The 24,047-nt window shown below is 58.9% G+C and overlaps 1 protein-coding gene across 1 annotated transcript; it reads left to right on the top strand.

Moving 5' to 3' along the window:
• The first annotated feature begins 12,505 nt into the window (after positions 1–12,505).
• On the top strand, positions 12,506–23,635 carry MLN (motilin). The gene is made up of 5 exons (XM_066361447.1): positions 12,506–12,558; positions 15,688–15,811; positions 17,978–18,094; positions 22,537–22,645; positions 23,459–23,635. Exons 2-5 carry the CDS (start codon positions 15,695–15,697, stop codon positions 23,464–23,466), a joined length of 351 nt encoding a protein of 116 aa, XP_066217544.1. The 5' UTR covers positions 12,506–12,558; positions 15,688–15,694; the 3' UTR covers positions 23,467–23,635.
• Positions 23,636–24,047: the final 412 nt, after the last annotated feature.

Raw genomic sequence — 24,047 nt, forward strand, 5'->3', positions numbered from 1 at the left:
GATCCAGCTCCTGCCTCCTCCGCCTCATCCCCAGCTCACACATCCTCCTCACACATCCCCCCCACCCCCGGGGTCACGCCACACCATATCGACCATATCGACCTGTTTCTAGAACATGGACACGCTTTTCTTGCCCCTAAAATCTCCATCAAGGATGCTCCTTGAAGGGACAAGGTGCCGTTTGACCCAGCAGCCCACAGTCCTCTTGTTTGCTCCACTCTCTCTGCCGAAGGAGTGAGGGGGTGAGGGACCTAACTGACCCGGTGTCTAACAGGTCCCCAGGCCACGCTCCAGTCAGCGTGGTGGGTGACTCTGATCCAGCCCTCGGGGCCAGCACATTCACAGAGCCGGGCTGTTTGTTGTCTGGGCCTCCCGGGGCCCTGGGCTGCTTCCCACAGGGGAGCACCCTCCCCTAGGCCCCGCATCTTCAGGGAGGGGGTGCCCCGCCCAGGGGCGGGGCGCAGCATCCTCGGCAAGCGCCCAATCCCGCCCCTCCGCGCCCCTTCTCCCAGACGCACCTCCTCTGGTCTCCGGCGCCTCCCCGTCACCACCAGCTGCAGAATTTCAGTGAAAGTATCAAAGACAGGTGCTTGACTTTGGTTTCTATCCTTTGAAGAGAAAAACAACAATAAAGAGGCAAACCCTAGGAGATCAGTGGGGAGAAGAAAAAAAAAAAAAAAGCCAACCCTGTGTTCTGGGAAAATGTGACATCAGCAAGCTGAGAAGCCCGGGATGAAATTGGAACCACCGGGTGCAGCCTGTCACACCTGCACTCTGATGTGACAGTGCGGCATTGGCCCAGGCCTGACGTCAGCAGCGCCATCCTGCGGGCTCCTGAGTCCCGCCGCCCGCCCCCGCTCCCCGTGGCTCCCCCTGGCCCCTGGGCCCTGCTTGTCTGCCCATCCTGCTTGGACAGCATGCGTTACCTGGGGTGGGGGGGCTCTCTTACCTCTGCCCCTCCCCACCACCCCCACCCATCATTTAGGAGACTGCTCCCTAGTGGTGCTGTGATACTGAAATTCTTCCTCCCTTTCCGCCCGCGCTCCTGACACCCTTGGAATCTCCTGAACGACATGAGCAGTGGATGCGTCTTTTGCTGTAATATTTGGTCTTTTTGTCCCGGGTTCCTGAAACAACTCCAGAGCCAGAAAGGTGAAACGAGCTCTTGTTTTCATAACAAGCTCCTTTCTACCACACCTGAGTTTGTGTTGCTGAGGGGACTTTTGGAAAGCACGTCCGGGTGGGTGGGGACTGGTTGCCAGGGAAACCCAACACAGGACTGATGGGCTGGAACTTCCAGCCCCCTTCACCCTCCCAAGGAGGGGAGAAGGGCCAGAGATTGAGCTCAGTCAGCAATGCCAAATGATTTAATCAATCAGATCTATGTAAAGAAGCCTCCATTAAAAAGGGGGGGGGGGGTTCAGAGAGCTTCTGGGTCGGTGAACCCCTACGCATACCAGGAGGGTGGCGCACCCCAACTTCCTGCAGCCTGAGGCTGCCGGGCTCTCCACCCTTCCAGCCCTCCTTGGGTACCTTCTCATCTGGCTGTTGCTCTGTATTCCTCATATTCTTATAATAAACCGGTAAACATAAGTGAACGCTTCCCTGAACTCTGTGAGCCGCTCCAGCTAATTAATCGCACCTGAGGAGGGAAGGCGTTGTGGGAGCCTCCCATTTGTCGCCCGCCAGCCGACAGTGCCTGGACTCGTGGCTGGCATCCAAAGTTGGGGAAAAGGGGAGTCTTGTGGGACTGCGCCCTTAGTCTGTGGGATCTGATGCCATTTCCAGGTAGGTAATGTTAGCATTGAGTTCAACTGTAAGACATCCAGCTGGTGTTGCAGAATTGCTTGGCAGTGTTGGAAATACCTGCACTGAGGTACTTTTTCCTGGGAACTCTAAGAATCACCCTCTCAGGCCTGGCCTCCTGAATGAGAAGCCACCCTCCTGTCCTCCTCTGTCCCAAAGAGAGTTTAACCCTCAAGAGGGCAGACTGCATCCAAGCAGGACACTAATACTTAGTTCCCTGGTCTCTGACTACGACCATGGGCCTCCTAGACACAGGAGGGTACGAAGTGGATTAAGTTCTCAGGGAAAAGGAAAACAGAAAGGGTGTCTGATGTCTATGGAAAGGGACCCAGCTGATGTGGCTACTGGGGGCTAGGCTGTGAGATGGGGGGAGGGAGGGAGCAAAGGATGTTTGGAGGTCAGAAACTCAGACAGACAGCCAGTGAGGTGAAACGGGGCCCAGTGGGGAAGAAGGGGTTAGGGGACAGGTACCTGCTCCCTGGGACCTGAGGGGACCCAGATCTCAAGGGCTCATGCAGGACCTTGGGCCAAAGCTTGTGAGTTGGAGGGAAGGGCCCAGCCTGAGCGGCCACATCCAGACTGTTTAGCCCTCTAATAAGCTCTCCCCCACACAGCATCTGAACATCTGAGTCTGCGGGAGCCTGGCCTCACCAAGCGGCTGCACATCTTTCAGAGCAATGCAGGGCCTCCTTCCAGCTCAGCGCTGAGACTGTCATCATGAGTTTTGAGGAAACCTGCCCCATATGGGCCTGTCAAGGCCAGAAGCTGAGGGAAGGAAGGCTGGGCCCCACTGCCCGGCTGGCTCCTCATTTCAGGGTCCTTTCCCTTGAGAGCTAATGGTGGGCCCCACCCACGGCAGGAAAACGCAGCAGAGCCAGCCCCCTCTCCTCTGCATCCTCCCAAATCTCATTCTCTGAGCTCCCCGCAGGGCCGGGGCCCCCCAACGCCCTCACGCCCTCGCTGCTGACTGCCCTTAAAGGGGGAGTAGTCATTCCAGAGAGGCAGCAGGGGAGGCTTAGCTGCCCTTAAGGGAAAGGGAAATATATCCAAGTCCATCTGTTTAAATTATTCAGCCCTCCAAGTTCTAACGCGGAGCCTGGCTACCCCGGGGCGGCCTGGGGCCGTCAGCACCACGGACAGCGCCCCGGGCCCCAGGCAGCTACCAGGCGCCTGCAGGCTGGAAGCAGGACGCAGAGGGGATGATGGCTCCCGGGCCTGACCCACACTGTTGAGGCCCTGAGAGCATGTCCTTTCGCGGCAGCTTGAAAGGACACAGGATTAAGAATGTCATCGCCAGGCCCAGCTGCCCGGTAATCACTGTTCTCCGTGTCCTGCACGAGAAAGCAATTAAAACAAGAATTAAAAGGCCATAGCATCACTGCAAATCCAATAACATGGCTGGCCTGGAATGAGTCCTGGGTCTCCGGGGAGAGTGGAGGTGGGGGGTATGGGGTGCTCAGGGCGGAGGGACAGGGCCTCGAGGAAAGAAAGAAGCAGAAAGGGAGAATCGGTGGCAGGAAGACGCAGATGGTTTCTGAGACCTGCCTGCCTTCCCACCACACAGCCCAAGTCTGCTGGCCGCCCACCCCCACGCTCCCACTCCCCTGGGGGCCCCCTGATGACTCTGGCCTGAGGAAGTCCTCTCCTCTGGACTCCTCCAGAACTTACTACCGTCTCCCGGCTTGCAGCATTGTGTCCTGGCTGTCCGGCTCTCATCCACAAGACCATATTGCTCCCGCAGGGAAAGGCTGTGCCATGTCATCAGGGCTCCCCCCTCCCCCCGCCATGCCCAGTGCCTGGCACAGAGCAACACTGGGGAGGTGATCGTTAACTACTACTCACTGAGTAGTCACTACTGTCCTTGGCTGAAGCTCTAAACATAGTCCCACCATTGCCCCCCAATTGCCTCCCCAAAGCCGGGCAGGGCCAGCCATTAAATGAAAGTCACAAAACCCAGGACCTGCCTGACCAGGTGGTGGTGCAGTGGATAGAACATTGGCCTGGGATGCTGAGGACCCAGGTTCAAAACCCCAAGGTCGCCAGTTCATCTGACTTGAGCATGGGCTTACTAACTTGAGCATGGGGTCACTGGCTAGAGTGTGGGATCTTAGACATGACGCCATGGTCACTAACTCGAAGCCCAAAGTCACTGGCTTGAAGCCCAAAGTCACTGGCTTGAGCAAGGGGTCAATGGCTCTGCTGGAGCCCCCTGGTCAAGGCACATATGAGAAAGCAATCAATGAACAACTAAGGTGCCACAATGAAGAATTAATGCTTCGCATCTTTCTCCCTTCCTGTCTGTCTGTCCCTATCAGTCCCTCTCTCTGTCTCTCTCGCTAAAAAAATAAATAAATAAAACACTGTAAATAAATAAAACTCAGGACCCTCAGGAGCTGATGTGTTAAACACAAAGCACATCCGGCCATTTTCCCCTTTTGTCTCCAGTGTCTAGAAAGAGCCCCCATGGACAGACAGCCCTTCATGTAAAAGCTCTGAATTTGCTTCTCACTTCTAAGAGATCCCGAGAATATCTCATCTCCTGAAAAGGCGTTAACCCTTTTCACATGGAACAACAAAGCCCTCCTGCAGGTAATCTTCCTGTCACAAGCCGACTGCCTTGATGAGACTGGGGAGTGAGTGGGGATGCTCGGTTCCCTTTCATTTTCCATCCTCCTTGCTGAAATCCTGAGCCACGTGGATTCGAGTGTGATTGGAGCTGTCCGGGCAATGTATGCCTCCTGTCCCTTGAGAGCTTACATGTGTCTATTTTAAATTCCCTCTTTTTTCACTCCTTTTTTTTTTCTACAAAGAACAACTGCAAATCTTCTCTGAGAATAGCTTTTCTTTGGGGTGGAATTCAGTTCTGACAGTCAAACATTCATGAGACAAGCCCTGAGTGAATAATGATTAAATGAATTATCTCTGTGATTGCCTCTTGCCTGACACCTGGAGTGTCCTCTCAAAGTCCTACAGTGTTTTTGGCTACAGTTTCCCAATAATTTTGTTGCTCTTTTAAGGGGAACATTACTCAGCCCTGGCCAGTGGCTCAGTGGATAGAGCGTCAGCCCAGCATATGGATGTCCCGGGTATGATGCCCGGTCAGGGCACACAGGAGAAATGACCATCTGTTTCTCTCCCTCTTCTCTCCCTCTTCCCCTCCTGCAGCCAGTGGCTCGATTGGTTTGAGCATGGCCCCGGCACTGAGGATAGCTCTTTTGGTCCGAGCATGTCAGCCTCAGGCAGTATAAATAGCTCAGTACTCAAGCATCAGCTCCAGACAGGGTTGCTGGTTGAATGCTGGCCGGCGTGCATATGGGAGTCTGCCTCATTATCTCCCCTCTTCTCACCTAAATATGTATTATTCTAAGGAGTGGAAAAGAAAAAAGAGGGAAAGAGGGATGGTTGGTGCCAGCAGAGGGGAGGGTGAACTCAAATACCCCATCTTCACAGGTGCCCAGAGCTCCTTTGCTTGTTTTAGACGTAGGTGAGAGTCACCAAGGCTTGCCACCACCTACGCTACCCTCTCCAAAGTCATCTTGCTCATGTCCTGGATCCCCCAGTGTGGCCAAAAGCTCGTGCCTCTGGCTCACCCTACTATCCCCACTGCGATTGTAGCACCGGGCCATTTAGCACACACGAGAGACCCCCAGGGTTCAGTTTCTGAGGAGCACGCTCACTGGGGCGGCTGACCAGGTCCGCTCAGTCAGGCCCTATGAAAGGGCTGGAGTGGGGGGGGGGGGGCACAGCCTGGACCTGAGCAGCAAACAAGGCCCCTAGACTCCTGGCTGAACTCCTCCTCCTCCGCGGCCCCCACGCTTGCCCAGGCCCCACCTGGAGACCCAGCCCTTAGCCCAGGGCCACAGAGGAAACCATCTTCCTTCTTTTCCTGCCAGTCGCCTCCAGAGTGCGCTGACGGGAAGGAGGCCTGGGTGACCGCCACCGCTGCCAACAGCAGAGGCTGCCTGTGGCCCGCTGCTCCCATTAAGCAGCCGCTGGCAGTCCCCCAAATCCCAAAGCCCTCAGCTTAGCGGGGGGGGGGGGGGTCGATGACTGAGGTCCGCCGAGGCGAAGGAAGGGAAGGAGTTTGGACAGCCGGCTCTGCCTTCACCTGGACCTGCCCTGCATCGGGCTGACATCTGAAACCACTTTGGCTGCCGTCCACGCAGCATAAAACCTCAACCCAAGACTCCTCCGCTTCTCAGCATGAAAGCCCAAACTTTTCTCCGCTGCAGGCTGCCTCAATCATTTATGAAAATGTGTCAGCCGCCCTGCCTCCTTGTTCTGACGCCCCGTGTCCTCGGATCAGGGGCTGGGAGCTGCCCGCCCCGGAAGAGGAGGAGAGGGAAGCAGAGGCTCCAGCTCACGAGGGGCCGACCTTTCTTCATGACTAATTCATCGCTTCCAAAGCTACCTGCTTGCTCTTCACACACATCTATCATCTTCATTAATATATATATATATACATATATACATATATATTTAAAATTCAATGAAAAGGAGACTCCATGTCACAGAAAGAGCAGGGGAAAAAAAAAATCCCGTTGGAGTCCAGCCACGGAGACCCGGCCCTTGGTACACGCATCCCGTCCCTGGAAAAGTAGTTATGTGACCTCTTCTGAAAGTTTTATAGCAGCTGCTTTTGTGATAAACCCCCCATAAATAGAAAGAGAACCCAGAAGCGTGTTGGCGACGGGGACATTTCTAGGAGCGTATTAACCACCCGGGGAAGTATTGACCAGGAAGTCGGCAGGAATGCTATTGTAAAACCCAGCCAAGTCCCCAAGTTCTCTGCACACTGTCGATACAGCCCATGAGGCTGAACCAGAAAGGAAAGCATTTTATCGGATTGTTTCGGGTCCAGGTTGCCGGCCGAGCGGCAAATGGACTCAGCAGGACATCGGACATGCTGTGGGAACGGCAATGCCAGTAGCCGATGGAACACACAAACAAGAAGCTCAGCTAATTAATTGGAAATTAGTTCTGGGCGGGCTCTCTGTGTCTGCTTGTTTTCCTTTCCACCTGCTCTGTTCCCTGTGCCGGGGGTCAGGGTGAGGGTTCTGGGGGGGGGGGGCGGGTAGGGCAGTGGCAACTGAGCCTCACTTCTCAACAAGTCATTTGGGAGTTCTGAAAAGGAACCCTGAGCCGCAGAAGGAAAAGAATAAAAATACCCCACAGGTCCACAAAGCCTGTGTCCCCCAGGGGCAGGACAGAGTTGTTGACTAAAATACATCTCTGGGGCTTTGCCTGCCCTAGTTTTAAATGCCATCACCATTGCCTAGTATTTTTTGCTCTTGAGCCCAGTGGCAGGCCCTCTAGCGCCCCGAGGGACATTAAGGACCTTGAACACCTAAGCAAGCAGCGGCTACCTGCCCCTCCCCCACCGCTCCCGCATTCGAGAAGCTGGTTCTTCGCCTCTCCTTGGCTTCTGCGTCATGCCAGCCACGCGGGGCGCATGTAACCCCTCCCAGCGTTCTGGGCAAGCCGGCCTTTTGAAGCCTTTCATTTTTCATTTTTTACACCTGGAGCCTTGGCACCCACAGCAATCCATGGCCCCTCCATCTCTCAAGCTCTGTCTCCCTCTACGGCCGTCCTGCCTCTGTGAGGGAACCCTCGGGACAGAGGGCGGCGTGCGGGAGCCCCCGCGCCTGCGGGACAGAGGGCGGCGTGCGGGAGCCCCTGCGCCTGCGGGACAGAGGGCGGCGTGTGGGACAGAGGGCGGCGTGCGGGACAGAGGGCGGCGTGCGGGACAGAGGGCGGCGTGCGGGACAGAGGGCGGCGTGCGGGACAGAGGGCGGCGTGCGGGACAGAGGGCGGCGTGCGGGACAGAGGGCGGCGTGCGGGACAGAGGGCGGCGTGCGGGACAGAGGGCGGCGTGCGGGACAGAGGGCGGCGTGTGGGACAGAGGGCGGCGTGCGGGACAGAGGGCGGCGTGCGGGAGCCCCTGCGCCGGCCCAGGCGCCGCAGCCCCAGCCTCCCTCCTCCGCTCGCCCCGCCCTGCCACCCACGTCCTCCGCCCTCTGTCCCTGTCCTAGGGGCCTGGATGGCGTCCATTCGATGCTCACCGGGCCGTTCCTGACTTGTAGCTCAAAGCTCCTGACATTTCCTCGCGTTAGGTCTCTGCCCTGCCTGACAGTTTGCGACATCTCCCAAATTAGCATCATCCACAAATTTAATTACCACGCCGTAGCCTCCCTGTTCCCGGCCCCTAATGAAGATGTTACGCTGGGTCCCAGCGTGGGTTTCAAGGTCGCCAGGAGAGGGGGGCTAGCCTGCTCACCCCGCCGCCCATCGCGGGCAAAGCGGCGGCCAGCCCGGCGTGCGGTGTGGGTCGCGTCCTCGGTTCCGGGAGCTTCCTCCCGGCCCTGGGCTCGGCTCTGCCTCGGCTCTGCGCGCCCTCTGCCTCGGCCGCCGCGCACTCAGGGCAGTTTCCACTCGAAGAATGAATCGCAGCAGAGTATGCCTTCCTTTTATTTTATGTTATTTTTTGGTCCAATTTCTAGCAGGAGAAATAGCCACTAATTGAGCGTTTGTAGGGAGAGACTGGTACGTGGCGGAGACGAAGAGGTGGTGATGAGGCGTGTTATCCGCCCACCTCTCCGTTTCGGAAGCACTACCCGTGACCGTGGAAAATACACACTGAGGACCAGGATGCCTGGCAGAGAAGGGAGAGAAAACACGGCCCTGGGGAGACGGCGGACCCACAAGGTCTGCAGCCAAGAGGAGCATGAAGGAGCGGCCCCTGTGTCCCCACCACCACCGTCTGTGGCCCCCTGCAGCAGACCGTGAGCCCCGTAAGGTACAGTCCCCCCTGCGTTGCAAGGAGCAGCCCATTGTGAACACCGGCCGGCCTGCCTGCCTCCCGCACCAAACTGCAGGTGGCACGCTGCAGCCCTGCCCAGGGCCCGCTCAGAGGTGCGGACGCACGGGAGATCCAGGGTGACGTCACTCACGCCCAGAAGACGGATCCCTGGTTACTCACCATCTCCAGCGCTGCCCCTCTCCCGCATCTTGTGACAGGCCCGTCTCCTCACCATCTCTCAGAGGGAGCGTCTTGAAGGTGTCTCTGGACCAGAGCCCAGCCTGGCCCAGCAGAGGCAGGGCACCGGGCCCAGAGCGCTGGCGTGGAGGGCGCGGGAGCAGCCCTGTGCGGTCCCTGGTGCGTGGTGGGTGGTCTGACCAACCAGCTGCACTTTCCTGGGTCCAGGTCTGGATCCTTTCTTTTCTTTTTTTTCTTTTCCAAGTGAGTGAAGGGGAGATAGACAGACTCCTGCACGCGCCCTGACTGGGATCCACCCAGCAGCCCCCATCTGGAGGGGATGCTCTGCCCATCTGGGGCCATGCTCACAACTGAGCTATTTTTAGCACTTGAGGCAGAGGCTCTATGGAGCCATCCTCAGTACCCAGAACCCGTGTGCTCAAACCAATTGAGCCATGGCTGCAGGAGGGAGGGAGGGAGAGAGAGAGAGAGAGAGAGAGAGAGAGAAGTGGGGGAGGGGGAAGGGTGGAGAAGCAGATGTTCATTTCTCCTGACCGGGAATCGAACCCGGGACTTCCACATACTGGGCCGATGCTCTACCACTGAGCCAACTGGCCAGGGCCTCAGGTTTGGCTTCTTTAAACCTAAGAGCACACAAGAAGGATGTGTTTGTCCCAGCTGGTCAGCTCAGACTCATCGTGCTCAGACACCTGGCCAGGGGATGGCTCACAGAAAGAGGAGCAGGTTTGCAGACTCTGTACCAGGCCATGTTCATTAAGGGCCGTTTCCAAGCTGTGGCCATCTATGAGCTCACGCAGCAAACCCTGAAAGGCAAAAAAAAAGCACAGTGGACCCTGAAGCCAGACTCTTGAGTTCAAATAATGGCCTTTGCTGTGTTAAGAGCAGTGTGACTGCCGTGGCTGGCTAGCTCAGTGGTAGAGCATCGGCCCGATGTGTGGAAGTCCTGGGTTCGATTCCCGGCAAGGGCACAAAGGAGAAGCATTCATCTGCTTCTCCACCCTTCCCCTTCTCCTTTCTCACTATCTTTCTCTTCCCTTCCTGCAGCCAAGGCTCCACTGGAGCAAAGTTGGCCCGGGCACTGAGGACGGCTCCAGGGCCTCTGCCTCAGGTGCTAGAATGGCTCTGGCCCAGAAGGAGCAATGCCCCAGGTGGGCTGAGCCTTGCCCCCTGGTGAGCATGCCAGGTGGATCCTGGTCGGGCACATGTGGGAGTCTGTCTCTCTGCCTCCCTGCTTCTCACTTCAGAAAATTACAAAAAAAAAAGAGTGGTGTGACTGGGCCAGACCTTTCAACTCAGTTGTCCCATCTGTAAAATGGGCTAACAGCCTCAGCAACCTTGCCAGGTAGCTGTGAGATTTTTTAAAAAAGCTAATACGTGTCGTGGTTGGCTGTCATTGATTGCATCTTGGGCACCATCCCCGCTCCAGACACCGTTGAGGTCAGGAGTCTGCAAACTTTTGCCGTCAGGTCCTGATAAATAATTTCAGCTTTGTGGGCCTTCATGTCTCTGTCAACTCTTCATGTCTGTTGTTGTAGCCCAAAAAGCAGCCACAGGCAATGCACGAATGAATGAGAATGATCTAATAAAACCTTATTTATGGACACAGAAATTTGAATTTCATCTAAATTCACGTCACTAAGCATTATTATTCCTTTGAGGTTATTTTTAATTATTTAAGAATGTAAAAACTACTTTTAACTGTCAAGCTATAGAAAGATGAGTGGTGGGCTGGATTTGGCCCATGTGTTCCGACAGAGGAGCCCACCGGGGCAGACCGAACCTCCCCAGTCCTGGGGAGCAGGGCCCCTTCACTGGCCTCATGCTGCTCTGACCCCACCAACGTCTACGGCCTCGTCTTAAAAGCCCCTCTTCAAACAGATGGTATTTTCACACTCCAATCAGGCCAAGGTTAAAAGATGGCAACTCAGGTCCAAGCCCCGGCATTTTCAGCTCCAATTGCTCTGAGATGAATCCGACCCAGCGTGCTAGAAGAGTTTGAACCTCGCATCAGGAGTGGAACGGGGCCCCGTGGGCCGGCGGCCTTGATGAGCCAGGAATTTAGAGGCTATCTGGGTCGGGTTTGAAGCACTACAAACCTTTGTTCCTTTCAGAGGGGGAAGCCAGAGCAGACGGAGGGCTAACAGGGGGGTGGGGCGCTCCTGCACAAGGAGCGGGCCCCATTCAGAAGCTTGGGCAGCCCGCTGGAAGTCACTAATGGCTAAAGGTCTACCTGGGGACACAGCGCAGCCGCTGCCCGCTCAGAACCTCGGGACTTCTCCGCGGTCTGTCCAGGGGCTTCCCGTGGTTTCCCAGCCCCGCCTTCCCTGCTCCCGCGTCCCCAGGGGCCGCGGAGTGATCTTCTGCACGGGCCGCGGAGTGATCTTCTGCACGGGCCGCGGAGTGATCTTCTGCACGGGCCGCGGTGTGATCTTCTGCACGGGCCGCGGTGTGATCTTCTGCACGGGCCGCGGTGTGATCTTCTGCACCGGCCGCGGTGTGATCTTCTGCACGGGCCGCGGAGTGATCTTCTGCACGGGCCGCGGTGTGATCTTCTGCACGGGCCGCGGTGTGATCTTCTGCACCGGCCGCGGTGTGATCTTCTGCACGGGCCGCGGAGTGATCTTCTGCACGGGCCGCGGTGTGATCTTCTGCACCGGCCGCGGTGTGATCTTCTACACCGGCCACAGTGTGATCTCTCCGCACGGCACCTACGATGCAGCCTCAGCTTCCCCCCCCCCCCCCATCAAACTTAAATCCTTCTGCTTGGTTTCTCAGAGCCTCCCACAGGCTCCAGCCTGACCGCCCCCAACCCACACGGGGACCTCCTGTGATACCCCCACCCGTGCCTCCTCTGCCCCTGTGTGACCCACTCCGTCCCTCCGCCACTCCTGCCCACAGCCAGCCTCGGCACTCGTATGACGAGACCTTGAGGTGTTCCTAAAGGAACGACTTAACTGTGCCTTGGTTTCCTTCTCTGTAAAATGGGGAGAAAATGGGGAGAAATAAGAGCAGCCCCTGTGGGGTCGCACTCCCTGAGTGGGCCCGAGGCCCGACTGGGGACAGCACCGACCGCAGCGGCAGTGGCCGCAAGCCTGCCCCACAGCAGAAGGCCTTCACCTCTGCCCTTTCTGAACCTTTAAATTCACCATTAGAATTACAATTAACACAGACCATTTCCTGGATGGGTGTCCTGTCTCCCCGACGTGAGCGGCAGACACATAAACCTCCTGTCCCGCAGGCCCTATGCGTCTCCTGGGCTCCCACGGAGCCTCTGGTGCCCCACGGCCCTGCCTCCGGAGGGTCATTTTCTTCTCATTAATCGATGAAGCCCTTTCTTTCATCAGGGGCTTCGGGGGGAAAAACGGAAGACAAGTTATCTTCTTAACCCAGCACCCGGACAGGACAACGGAGAGTCTGATACCAGAGTTGCCCGGGAGATGCCCAACACCATCCTATATTGAAGTAACACAAAGGAAGGGAGTTCTCAGTAGATGGGAGGGTGCCGTCAGGGGGCGCGGGGGGGGGGCGAGCTGGCCTTCCCGGAATGCCCCACGGGCCACAGCTCTGCAGGCCCTGCTGCGGTTTCCACGAGCTCCAAGAATCCAGGCTCCCCGCCCAGAGCCCCCTAAGGTGAGGCCAAAGGTTAATGGGCTCCAAAGGGGAGACTGGAGGTATATAAGGGCCAGTCCCACGGGCCAGACAGCAGAGGACGCGCAGGGAGACTCTGCCAGGCCCGCGCAGACCACGTTCACGCTGTGAGTAGCCACGGAAGAAAGGGTGTGGAGGTGAGGGGAGGCGCTGAGCGCGAGCCCCAGGGCAGCGCAGTGGTGAGCTGGCCAGCTCCACTCAGGAGGACAACCCTCTGCCTTCTCGGTGTCCTGTTGCTCCATTGTCCTGCTTTCCCTCCCGTCCTGATAAACCTCCAGGAGCAATGACAGGTGCACTCAGACAGCCAAACCCCTCGCCAGCCGCATACAGATGCCAGGAGCCGGGGAGGGAGGGAGGTTGGGGGGTGGCCCTCTGCCACCTTCAAACACTGAGCTGGCTTTCAGATTGAGTGCCCAAGATAACTTTAAGTAGCAGGTGGAAGGCGCACATAATAAGAGAAGCCGGGCTGCCCTGAGGCGCGGAGGCCGGAGCAGAGCAGGTGGGCACAATTCCTGCCAACAGAGGCTGTTGAGGCTGGTGGCCCCAGAAATGCAAGCCAGAGTTCAGCGGGGTCACAGGACCCTACGCAGCACGAAGGCTTTGCCCAAAACGTTAAGGAGAAAGGCTATTCCTCAGGGGTTACTGTGGAGGGGGAGGGAGGGGACTGGCGCCCCTCGTCCAGAGCCCAGAGCCCAGAGCCCCTCGTCCAGAGCCCAGAGCCCCTCGTCCAGAGCCCAGAGCCCAGAGCCCAGAGCCCCTCGTCCAGAGCCCAGAGCCCAGAGCCCCTCGTCCAGAGCCCAGAGCGAGCTCCTGAAGGCCCGCCCAGCCCGGCGACAACGGGCCCACGGGCCAGGAAGGCAGCACGCCCCGCCCCGGACAGTGAGAAGCTCTCTCCCTCTTCCGCTCTGCGCTCCCAGAACACAAATGAGTGTGGCTGACGGGCCAACTGCCAGTTGGAGCGAGAAAATGAGCAGCAATTGGATTTTGCCTTTTTTTATGTCAGGTTTTTATTGATTCTTATGGAGTGAATTAAATGCCAACACCAGAATGAAAAGGGATCTCCGGCATCTCCGTGAAGGGAATGGGACAACCACGAACGCGACACATCCGTCTCCTCTGGGAGGGGCCGGGGCCCAGAGGCTGCGTAGGGAAAGGACAGGGACAGAGGGGAGGCTCAGAGCTCCCCACCCCTCCCATCCTCGGCTCCTTCAGGATCCTCCAGGAGGGCAGCCTTTGGGGGGTGCCGTCCTCCCCCCTGCCCCCCCTCCCCGGCTCCTGGCATCTGTATGCAGCTGGCGAGGGGTTTGGCTGTCTGAGTGCACGTGTTATTGCTCCTGGAGGTTTATCAGGACAGGAGGGAAAGCAGGACACTGGAGCAACAGGACACCAGGAAGGCAGAGGGTTGTCCTCCTGAGTGGAGGTGGCTTCAGATGACTGAGGAGACAGGTCCTGGCAGAGAGGCAGGACCCCTGCCGTGGAAGATTCTCTCCAAGAACCAGAGACAGGGCTGGAGCTGCAGGGAAGCCCGGAGGCCAGCTCGGGCAGGACACTCCTACACAACAGGATCGTGCGGGGGACCTGAGGTGGCCCCGGAAGCTCGTTCTGTGGAACCCTGTAATCAGCCCCTGTCTGCTGCAGCAGAGGCAGCCCCTGGCCCCCTCTCCCTGCCCTGGGGGCCTGGTCCCTGGGCTCAGCAGTCCACCTGGCATAGGAGCGTTGGTGCCCAGACTACATCCAGCAAGCCCGACCCCTGTGATGCCCTTCTCTGACTTCTGTGGTCAGAAGTCACATTGGGGGGTACCCCGGTCCTCAGAAGGCCAGGCTTCCAGCCCCCACTGCCTTTGAATGAGTCCCTCGACCTCGACAGGTCTCCTCCCCTCTCCAGATCACACCTGCTCCCAGGTGGGCATGAGGGTCGCGTGGGAGGGGCTGGGACTGGGACTCCGTGCACCAGTGTAAGGAATCAACCGAGGCTGGCACCCAGCAGACCACACCCTTATCCCCGTGGGACCCTCCTGACCCTCCCAAAGCCCAGCCAGCTCACCCCCTTTCTCAAGTCTCTGCTCTCCTGCGTTTTCCACGCCTACCTGCTCCCTGCCAGGTCCCTGCAGCCCACCTTCCTGCCCAAACTCCAGACACGCCCACTTCCTGCTCCCTGCCAGGTCCCTGCAGCCCACCTTCCTGCCCAAACTCCAGACACGCCCACTTCCTGCTCCCTGCCAGGTCCCTGCAGCCCACCTTCCTGCCCAAACTCCAGACACACCCACTTCCTGCTCCCTGCCAGGTCCCTGCAGCCCACCTTCCTGCCCAAACTCCAGACGTGCCCACTTCCTGCTCCCTGCCAGGTCCCTGCAGCCCACCTTCCTGCCCAAACTCCAGACGTGCCCACTTCCTGCTCCCTGCCAGGTCCCTGCAGCCCACCTTCCTGCCCACATTCCAGACACGCCCACTTCCGGGGATGCAGGAGGGCCCCCCACACAGTCCTGGCACTGGTGGCATGCTGAGGTGTGGGGCCCGGGCTTGCAGGGAGGAGGTGCTCCCCCCCCCCCTCCCCCGTTGTTTCTGCACAGCAGCAAACAGGCAGCTAGATTGACAGGAGCTGGGGAGGGGCTGTCCCAGAGCCAGTGCTGGCCCGGGGCGGGGCCGGGGGGGGGGGCGGACCCACTCCCAGCTCTGGATGCTTCTCCATCTGGCTCTGCCTCCACGTGGTGGAGGGTCTCGGTCGTTTTCCCTCTAGACCTGGGGTCCTGGCTTGATGTTCCCAAATAGAGTTGGAGTCATCCGGGCCAGCCTGGGTCCATCCCTTTCAACGTCCTAATATTGGTTCAGAGAGCAGGATGGGTGCCCTGGGTCTTGGGCACAGTTCTGTTAATAATCCAGGAAGGGTTTTTTTTGTCTGAGACCTGACGTCCCTCCTCCTTCTGGAGCCTGGCGGACCCCAGCAGAGCTCACCTATAACAAAGAAAAGGGCCCACAGGTGGAATGATTCTCCCCCAGTGTGTGGCAGGGCCCAGGCGGCCTCGCCCGGTGCTCGGTCAGCTCTCACGGCTCTGGGGCAGAGAGGGGGCTCTGGGCTCGCCCAGTGAAGCCCCACACAGGCCCATGTCCAGAGAGGCTGAGCAGCGTGCTCAGGACCTCACAGGTGGGGCGTGGGCCCGCGCTGAGGGCTCCCGCCGCCCGTGCCACAGCCCGCTGCCACCCGCTGCCCTTGGTGACGGGAGCTCCTTGCTGCCCAGCTCCAGCATGGTGTCCCGCAAGGCCGTGGCTGCCCTGCTGGTGGTTCACGTCGCCGCGCTGCTGGCCTCCCAGACGGAAGCCTTCGTTCCCATCTTCACCTACAGCGAGCTCCAGAAGATGCAGGTAAGAGACGGCCACTCCCCGGGTCCCCAGCGTGGCCCGGGCCACGCACAGCCCTGCTCAGCGCTGGAGCGGCGTTAGCTTTTCTAAGGCACAAGTGGCTCTCCAGTCAGCCCACGTTCCATCAACTGCGCCAGTGACACCGAGGGTAGCGTGAAGGACGCGGACCCCAGATGCCTCCCCGGCCTCCTCCACGAGTGCCACTCACAGGTGTCAGTGGGGTGACATCCTTGCCCACCCCTGCTCGTCCTTCCGAGGAAATTTCCAATTAACAAGTCAGTAAATATTTGCTGAGCATCTGGGTGAGAGGCCAGACAGACAAGGCGATCTAAGCCCCTCCCGTCTCCCGGGGGCAGGCTCGGGAGCCAGGACGCAAACCATGAAACAGTCACTAACGATAGAAAACAAAAGGGCCATGTCACAAGGCAGGGGATGATTAATTGCCCAATAAGCGATGCTGCTGGTAAGTGCTGGGTTCAGAGGAGGGAGGACTCACCGTGGACCTCCAGGGAGGGGCCGAAACCGAGCTGGGGCCAGGGAGAGCGGGAGGGTGGCTGGGGCCGGGGTGCGGAGAGCTGGCTTTTCAGGTAGCAGGGGCCAAGGCCGCCTGCTCTTTTCTTTTTTCTTTTCTTTTTTTTTTTCCTAGAGACAGAGTCAGAGAGAGGGATGGATAGGGACAGACAGACAGGAACGGAGAGAGATGAGAAGCATCAATCATTAGTTTTTCGTTGCGACACCTTAGTTGTTCATTGATTGCTTTCTCATATGTGCCTTGACCAGGGGGCTACAGCAGACCGAGTAACCCCTTGTTCGAGCCAGCGACCTTGGGTCCAAGCTGGTGAACTTTGCTCAAACCAGATGAGCCCGCGCTCAAGCTGCCGACCTCGGGGTCTCGAACCTGATTCCTCCGCATCCTAGTCCGACGCTCTACCCAATGCGCCACCGCCTGGTCAGGCATGGGCCTGCTGCTCTTTAGAGGCCAGGAGGGAACCAGGCAGGTGTAATGAGCCAGGCCCTGGGCCTCAGGACTACAGGACGGTGGGACCTGCCTCCCTGTGGCTTTCGCTGCCGGCACAGGGGTTCTGAGCGTCTGGGCCCATGCTGGTTCTCTTTCACTCGAGGAGAGGAGGAAAGGGAACTGTCACGTCCCACCAGTCCGGGGTGGGACCGAGGCTCCAACAGGGACAAGCACCTGAGTCGGTTCTCTGGGAGGTCACATGGCCCTGTGGTCCGGCTCCTGGGTCTCCCCCCACTCCTGTCGGGGGCAGGCGCCCGCATGGCCACTGGACAGCGTCGCCTGCAGAGAGGCAAGGCAGGGCCCGGGTCCCCTTCCTCGGGGACAGACGTGGAAACTGATGGGGGTCCCTAGACGCGCCTTCCTCCACCACGGACGGGCTCCCTCTCCGGGAAAGACCGCCAACTGTGGTAGCACCCTGCTAGGTCTCCGGGCAGGCCCAGGCTGAATCCCAGGAGTGTCATTAGAGAAACCAAAGACAGGGGGCGGGGGGTGCATCTGATCTAGGCGCTCCGAGGCCCGGCTAGCAGGACGCCAGGCGAGATTCGGGGCGGCCGGACAGAAAGAAAGGCAAACTCAGTAGAACATAAACTAGCAAAATGGCAACCAAAGGCCACTTTGCATTAATCTGATCTGTGGTGTTGCTCCCTGTAATTGCCAGACTCCGGGATTGTCATGAAGAAGCGGCAAACTTCTTCCTCCATAATTCAACTCCCTGTCTCACCTCTTATAAATCACCTTCCAGGGACTCCGGTTTCTGGGCCACCCCACGGTGCCCTTGCAGGCTCCAGGCCGTCTTGCCACCGATTTTATAGGCTCTCTGCTAAGAAAAACACGTTTTCACACTTCCTAGGAGGGCAGGGCAGCCGTTATTTTCTGCATTTTAACTTCATGAACGGTAACAATCTGGGTGCCATGTCTGAACTGCAAAGAAACGGACTCCTCTTCAACTTGACCCGTTGGTGGGCCACCGGAGGAGCACGCTCAGCCCACCGGGTGTCTGCACCCCCTCCGTCAGAAGGCACCGGTGGGGATACGGGGGTTTTGTGTCCTGAGGGAAGCTTGGGCCACTTGACTCCCTGGGCAGAAGCAGGCAAGAGCCATTTCCCCAGTCAAGGGAAGGCAGCTTCCTGCAGTTTCTGCTCTGCCCCTAGGAGAAGGAGCGGAACAGAGGGCAAAAGAAATCCCTCAGCGAACAGCAGAGGTCCGAAGAGATGGGTCCTCTGAACCTCTCGGAGCCCGGAGAGGAGGAGGAAGACCAAGTTGTCAAGGTGAGCACACAGGCAGCCAAGGCGGAGAAGCCCGGTGTGGGCTCCCCCTTGCCAGCCGCAGAATGGGGGACGGCAGTGAGCCAGACACCGGGCACCGAGCTCCCTCCTGGGGAGGACAGACGGACACCAAGGAGAAGCCCGGTGTGGGCTCCCCCTTGCCAGCCGCAGAATGGGGGACGGCAGTGAGCCAGACATCCGGGCACCGAGCTCCCTCCCAGGGAGGAGAGACGGACACCAAGGAGAAGCCCGGTGTGGGCTCCCCCTTGCCAGCCGCAGAATGGGGGACGGCAGTGAGCCAGACACCTGGGCACCGAGAAGCCCGGTGTGGGCTCCCCCTTGCCAGCCGCAGAATGGGGGACGGCAGTGAGCCAGACACCGGGCACCGAGCTCCCTCCTGGGGAGGACAGACGGACACCAAGGAGAAGCCCGGTGTGGGCTCCCCCTTGCCAGCCGCAGAATAGGGGATGGCAGTGAGCCAGACACCAGGCACCGAGCTCCCTCCCAGGGAGGAGAGACGGACACTAAAGAGAAGACCATAAAGCGTTTTAGGCACCAAAGAAGGAGGTGTGACAGAGAGTGGTGGGGGTAGGATTTGGGGGCACTACCTTGATGGGAAGGGATCAGGGAAGGCCTCTTGGAGGAGGTGACATTTGATTTGCAACCAGAATGATGAGAAGGAGCAGCACCCCCCCCCCCCCAAACACACACACACACACACCACCTCATGCAAAGAACTGGAGCATGAACATCCCAGAAGAAGGGACAGTGAATGCAACAGTCCTGCCCAGGAAGCCCATGGGGGGTGGGAGGTCCTCAAGGCCAGGGTGCCTGTGTCAGGCGATAGGTCAGCAGAGCTGGTAGACTAGAGGCCACTGGAGACTCCAAGCAGGGAATTCACCACAGCTGACATAGAGAGATCTGGGCAGTACGGGAGCAGGCAGGAGACTAGTCGGGAGGTAGCTACAGTCCTCAGTCGGGGACAGAGATGACAGGATGTGCCCCCCCCCCCCCCCCAGATAGGAGCCCAGGAGACCGCTACAGCGTAAAGACCCAGGGCCAGGACCTTCAGCAACGCATGAGGGTGCACAGATCGTCAGGGCGGAGAGGGCCTCGTGCACCCGGTACAGCTCTGTAATTTCACACCCGTGTGTATTTGGAAGATGACTCCTGAGCCCTACTGTGTGTGTGGCCTGATCTGAGGCCCTAGGGACAGAGTGCTGAACAAAACCACAAACCCGCTGCCCTCCTCGCACTCCCACTCCCACGGGGGACCAGAAACAGACCCCAGAAGGGCGGGCAGCACCGGCAAGCAGGATAATGGCAGGTAGTGATCAATGCTGCCGAGGAGAAAAAAGCAGGGAATGCAGATGGGGCTGGTTGTGATTTTAAATAGGGTGCTCAGAGCAGGCTTCCCGAGTAGATGGCATTAGTGCAAAGACCTGAAGTGAAATGAGGGAGTGAAGCAAAAGGATGTTTGGGGAAAGAGCATTCCAGGCAGAAGGACAGCAGTGCAAAGGCCCTGAGGCAGGAGAAGGCCCCGGGGCATTCAGGGAAGGCTGCGGAGGCCAGCATGGCTAGAGCAGAGGGAGTCAGGAGAGAGAGAGTGGTGGGAGGTGAGACTGGAATGTGAATGGACTTCCTAGGCCATTGTTTGAACTTGGCTTTCACTCTGCTGATTGGGAGCCCTGGCGGGGGCTTTGAGCAGAAGAGGGACAGGATCTGGTTTACATTTTAAAAGAGTCTCCCCAGCCTCTGGGTTGAAAATGGGCTGAAAGGGCGAAGGCAGAGTTAGGGAGACCGCTGAGGAGGCTGTGGCAGGAGCGCAGAGAGCAGAGAGCGCTCAGCCCAGGCGGCCGCCGTGGAGGACGAGCACGCAGACAGATTCTGGAGATATTTCGGAGATAGAAGCCCACGGGATTTGCTGAGAGAACGGGTATAAGATGTGGGGAAAGGGAAAGGGGAAAACTGACTTCAAGGCTTTTGGCCAGAACACCAGGAAGGATGGAGTTGCCACTCTACCCCCTGAGACAGTGAAGCCTGTGGTTGGCTGCAGGGTAACAAGAGGAAGAGCAGGGGGTCAGGCTGGACCTGTGAACTGTGAGATGCCTGTCGGGCATCCAGGCGGAGACGTTGCACAGGTGCCACTCTACCCCTGAGACAGGGAAGGCTGTGGTGGGCTGCAGGGTAAGAGGAAGAGCAGGGGGTCAGGCTGGACCTGTGAGCTGTGAGATGCCTGTCGGGCATCCAGGCGGACACGTTGCGCAGGCGGGAAGTCTGGGCTTCGGAGAGGTTGGGGCTGGAGGCATGCTGTGGGACGTGCTGGCGATTAGAGGGAATTTCAAGCCAGGACAGGGTGAGATCCTCGAGTGGGGGGGGGCGCTGGAGAAGGAGAGGCCCCAGGACTGAGCGTGCGGCACCTCCCTGGAAAGGCACCTGGAGGGGGAGGAGACCGATGTCTAGAGAGAGTGAGGGCCTTGCCAAGGTCACGCAGCGGTCAGGGGGGGCTCCATGCCACCCGCCTCCCACTGGACACTGGGCAGTGATCTTCCCACCCCCTTGGGTTGCCACAGCCTGCTGTCCACAAACAGGGAGGTCGGTCACACGTGTGGCCCAGAGGGCGATCCTGGTGCTGTCGCCGCACTGCGGGGTGGGGGGCTCCTTAGGCTCTTGGGGAGGCAGCTGGGGTGCATGCTCAGCTGGTGAAGGGCTTGCCCTCTTACATGCGCTGGAGGCAGAGCTCACGGCCCCAGTTGAGGTTTGCATGGTACGTGCAACGTCTCGGAGGCTTTGGGGGCGAGGTACCTCTTGTCCCCTGTCCCTCTCCCTATAGGGAACCATGAGATGCAGGCCAGGAGGGCCCTTATGGGTCACCCAGTGCAGCCTCCCCGTCTTACAGTGAGGAAACCGAGGCCTCGGCCTACAGAGAGGCGTGACCGCAGCCAGGGACTGGCGGAGGCTGGCCGGGATCCGTAGCCCTGCAGGAGCGCACCTAGGTTGCCCTTTAGACAACCGGAGCCCATTTCTCGGCCCACGGAGCCCTGGGAGGAGCCGGTTTGGCAGCAAGACCAGTGAACCAGGAAGCTCTGAGGCCGACAGTGACCACCTTTCTCGGTGCCAAGCCTCCAGACAGGTCCTCTAGGGTCTCACTTGTGTCCCCACAGTCCTAGGGCAAGCATAGCCTCGTGGTCACTAGTACCGACCCTGGACACAGGCCCGCCGTGTGTGCCATTTTCTGCCTTGCTCCTTAGTGCCCATGTGGCCTCAAACAAGTTATTCAACCTCTTTGTCCTCAGTTTCCTCATCTGCAAAATGGGAACGCTAGTAGCCTCTACATCATCGGGTTATTGAGGGGCTTAATAATAATATCCTAAAAATAATAATAATAATAATACAGTAAGGCACTTAGGGTGACACCCAGAGCATGGTGGTATATCCTTCAGGAGACAGGGAAGGTGAATGTCCGCCCCACATGAAAAGCCAGGGGGGTTCCTGCCTCCTGTCCCAGCTTTCCTAGCAGAGGTTTGTTGATCCTCCTCCAGGAAGTTCTCCGAGTCTTCCAGGATCCCGCCCCCTGGTTAGAATGGGAAGTGGGGGAGGGCTGTGTTGGGTGGGGGTCAGTGCCGGAATCCCTAGCCGGCCCTAGAAGCCCAGAGGGCCCCAGAGGATCCCAGCAGATTGGGGGGGGGAGCAGAGTGGTATGGCTCCCACAGGGCACCCAGGGGATCCCAGCAGATTGGGGGGGGGGAGCAGAGTGGTATGGCTCCCACAGGGCCCCAGGGGATCCCAGCAGATTGGGGGGGGAGCAGAGTGGTATGGCTCCCACAGGGCCCCAGGGGATCCCAGCAGATTGGGGGGGGGGGAGCAGAGTGGTATGAGGGGGAGCAGAGTGGTATGGCTCCCACAGGGCACCCAGGGGATCCCAGCAGACTGGGGGAGCAGAGTGGTATGGCTCCCACAGGGCACCCAGGGGATCCCAGCAGATTGGGGGGGGGGAGCAGAGTGGTATGGCTCCCACAGGGCACCCAGGGGATCCCAGCAGACTGGGGGGGGGAGCAGAGTGGTATGGCTCCCACAGGGCACCCAGGGGATCCCAGCAGACTGGGGAGGGGAGCAGAGTGGTATGGCTCCCACAGGGCACCCAGGGGATCCCAGCAGACTGGGGGGGGAGCAGAGTGGTATGGCTCCCACAGGGCACCCAGGGGATCCCAGCAGACTGGGGAGGGGAGCAGAGTGGTATGGCTCCCACAGGGCACCCAGGGGATCCCAGCAGACTGGGGGGGGAGCAGAGTGGTATGGCTCCCACAGGGCACCCAGGGGATCCCAGCAGACTGGGGGTGGGGAGCAGAGTGGTATGGCTCCCATAGGGCACCCAGGGGTTACCCAGGGGTTAATGGCACTCTCCCCCACCTCTCCCTTCTTGTTAACTCTGCCTCATTTCACAGCTGACTGCTCCCGTGGAAATTGGAATAAGGATGAACTCCAGGCAGCTGGAAAAGTACCAGGCAGCCGTGGAAGGGGTGCTGGGGAAGGTGCTGCTGTCCACCCGGAACAGTAAGCGCGGGCGGGCTGGTGACCCTGCAGCGGGGGCTGGCCTCCGCCCTCCCCCCTGCTCACCGTTAGTATTCCGGGAGCGAGTGAGCAGTCCGCACAGGGTGTGGGGACAGTGGTTTGTTTATCTGCTTTGCACCTTAGAACGTGAAGCTGTTTTCTCCCCCACGTGCTTGCTCCCCTGGTGTCTGAGCCTCAGTGTGGAGCAGGGCGGGCTCAGGTGGCTGCAGGTGCCCGAGGAGCCCAGCTCCCAGCCTGGGGCATCTCCAGGCCCCGCCTTGCCGGCTCAGGCCTGTCTCCCAAACACCTTTCCTGCAGAGAGCTATACAACAAAGGACAACCCGCCAACCTCCCTGCTCCAAACACACTCTTCCCTCCCAAAACACCACTGAGGCTGGCAGCACTCTGGCCGCAAGGCCTGCATTTTTTTGTTTGTTTGTTTTTCATCACATTTTGCAAATCAAAGTCCTGAGCCCTGTTTGGCCTTGTGCACTTCAAGGTCTGCCTGTGCAAAGCGAGGTCTTGGGCTGACCAGTGCCACTAATTACTTCTCACAGCCCCAGGAGGAGAGCAGGGCCGGGAGGAAGCGTCCCTCCGAGGTGGAGGAACCGGGAGGTTAAATGATTTGCCCTCGGCAACAGAGAAGGCTGGAGCTGGGACTTCCAGAAGCCCCGCCCCTCCCGGGCGCCTCCGCCCTCGTCAGCAGACCTGTGGGCAGGTGGCAGCGGCGGGCAGCGGGCTCCGAGGCGCTTTCATAAGCTCCCAGGCGGACCTGCTGACACTCCTCAGCGCAAACCTCTGCTTTTTCTCCCGCAGCCAAGTGACAGCCCGCTCCGCTCCCAGGTGACAGCCCAACCACGCTCCTAGGTGACGACAGTCCAACCCGCTCCCGGAAGAAGGTGGCCTGAAGTCTGCCCGGCCTGGCAGCTGGACGTGGTGGGAAAACACCTTCTCCCAAGCAAATTCCCCGCCGGCAAATAAAATGAGAAAATACACAGAAAGGACTGTTTGATTTAATATCCCACTTTCCAAAGATCACGCCATAATGGGGGTGGGAGGTGGGAGTTCAGAGGGAGTTTGGCCGTGAATGGGAGGAAACTGAGTCCCAGAGAGACGGCATCATTTTTTTTTTTTTCCCTACACCCTGAGCCCGTGGCTGAGCAAGAACTGGATTCGGGCCTCCTGAATCCTGGTCCGTTTTCTTTTTACCGACGAGCTGGTGGTCTAATGGGCCAGAGAGTTTGCAGGCCTCTGCACGGAGCCCCCTGCTGAGTCCCTTCCAGCTGGTCTTCAACCCCGGTGAACCTCTGCACAAACCGAGGTGGTCACATCCGCCTCGAGATGAGGGGTGTAGCCCGGGCAAAGAGCAAATTGCTGTGGTTATTGTCATCTTGGGGCGGCATGC

Source organism: Saccopteryx leptura, chromosome 1 (genome assembly GCF_036850995.1).
Source record: "Saccopteryx leptura isolate mSacLep1 chromosome 1, mSacLep1_pri_phased_curated, whole genome shotgun sequence".
Lineage (NCBI taxonomy): Eukaryota > Metazoa > Chordata > Mammalia > Chiroptera > Emballonuridae > Saccopteryx > Saccopteryx leptura.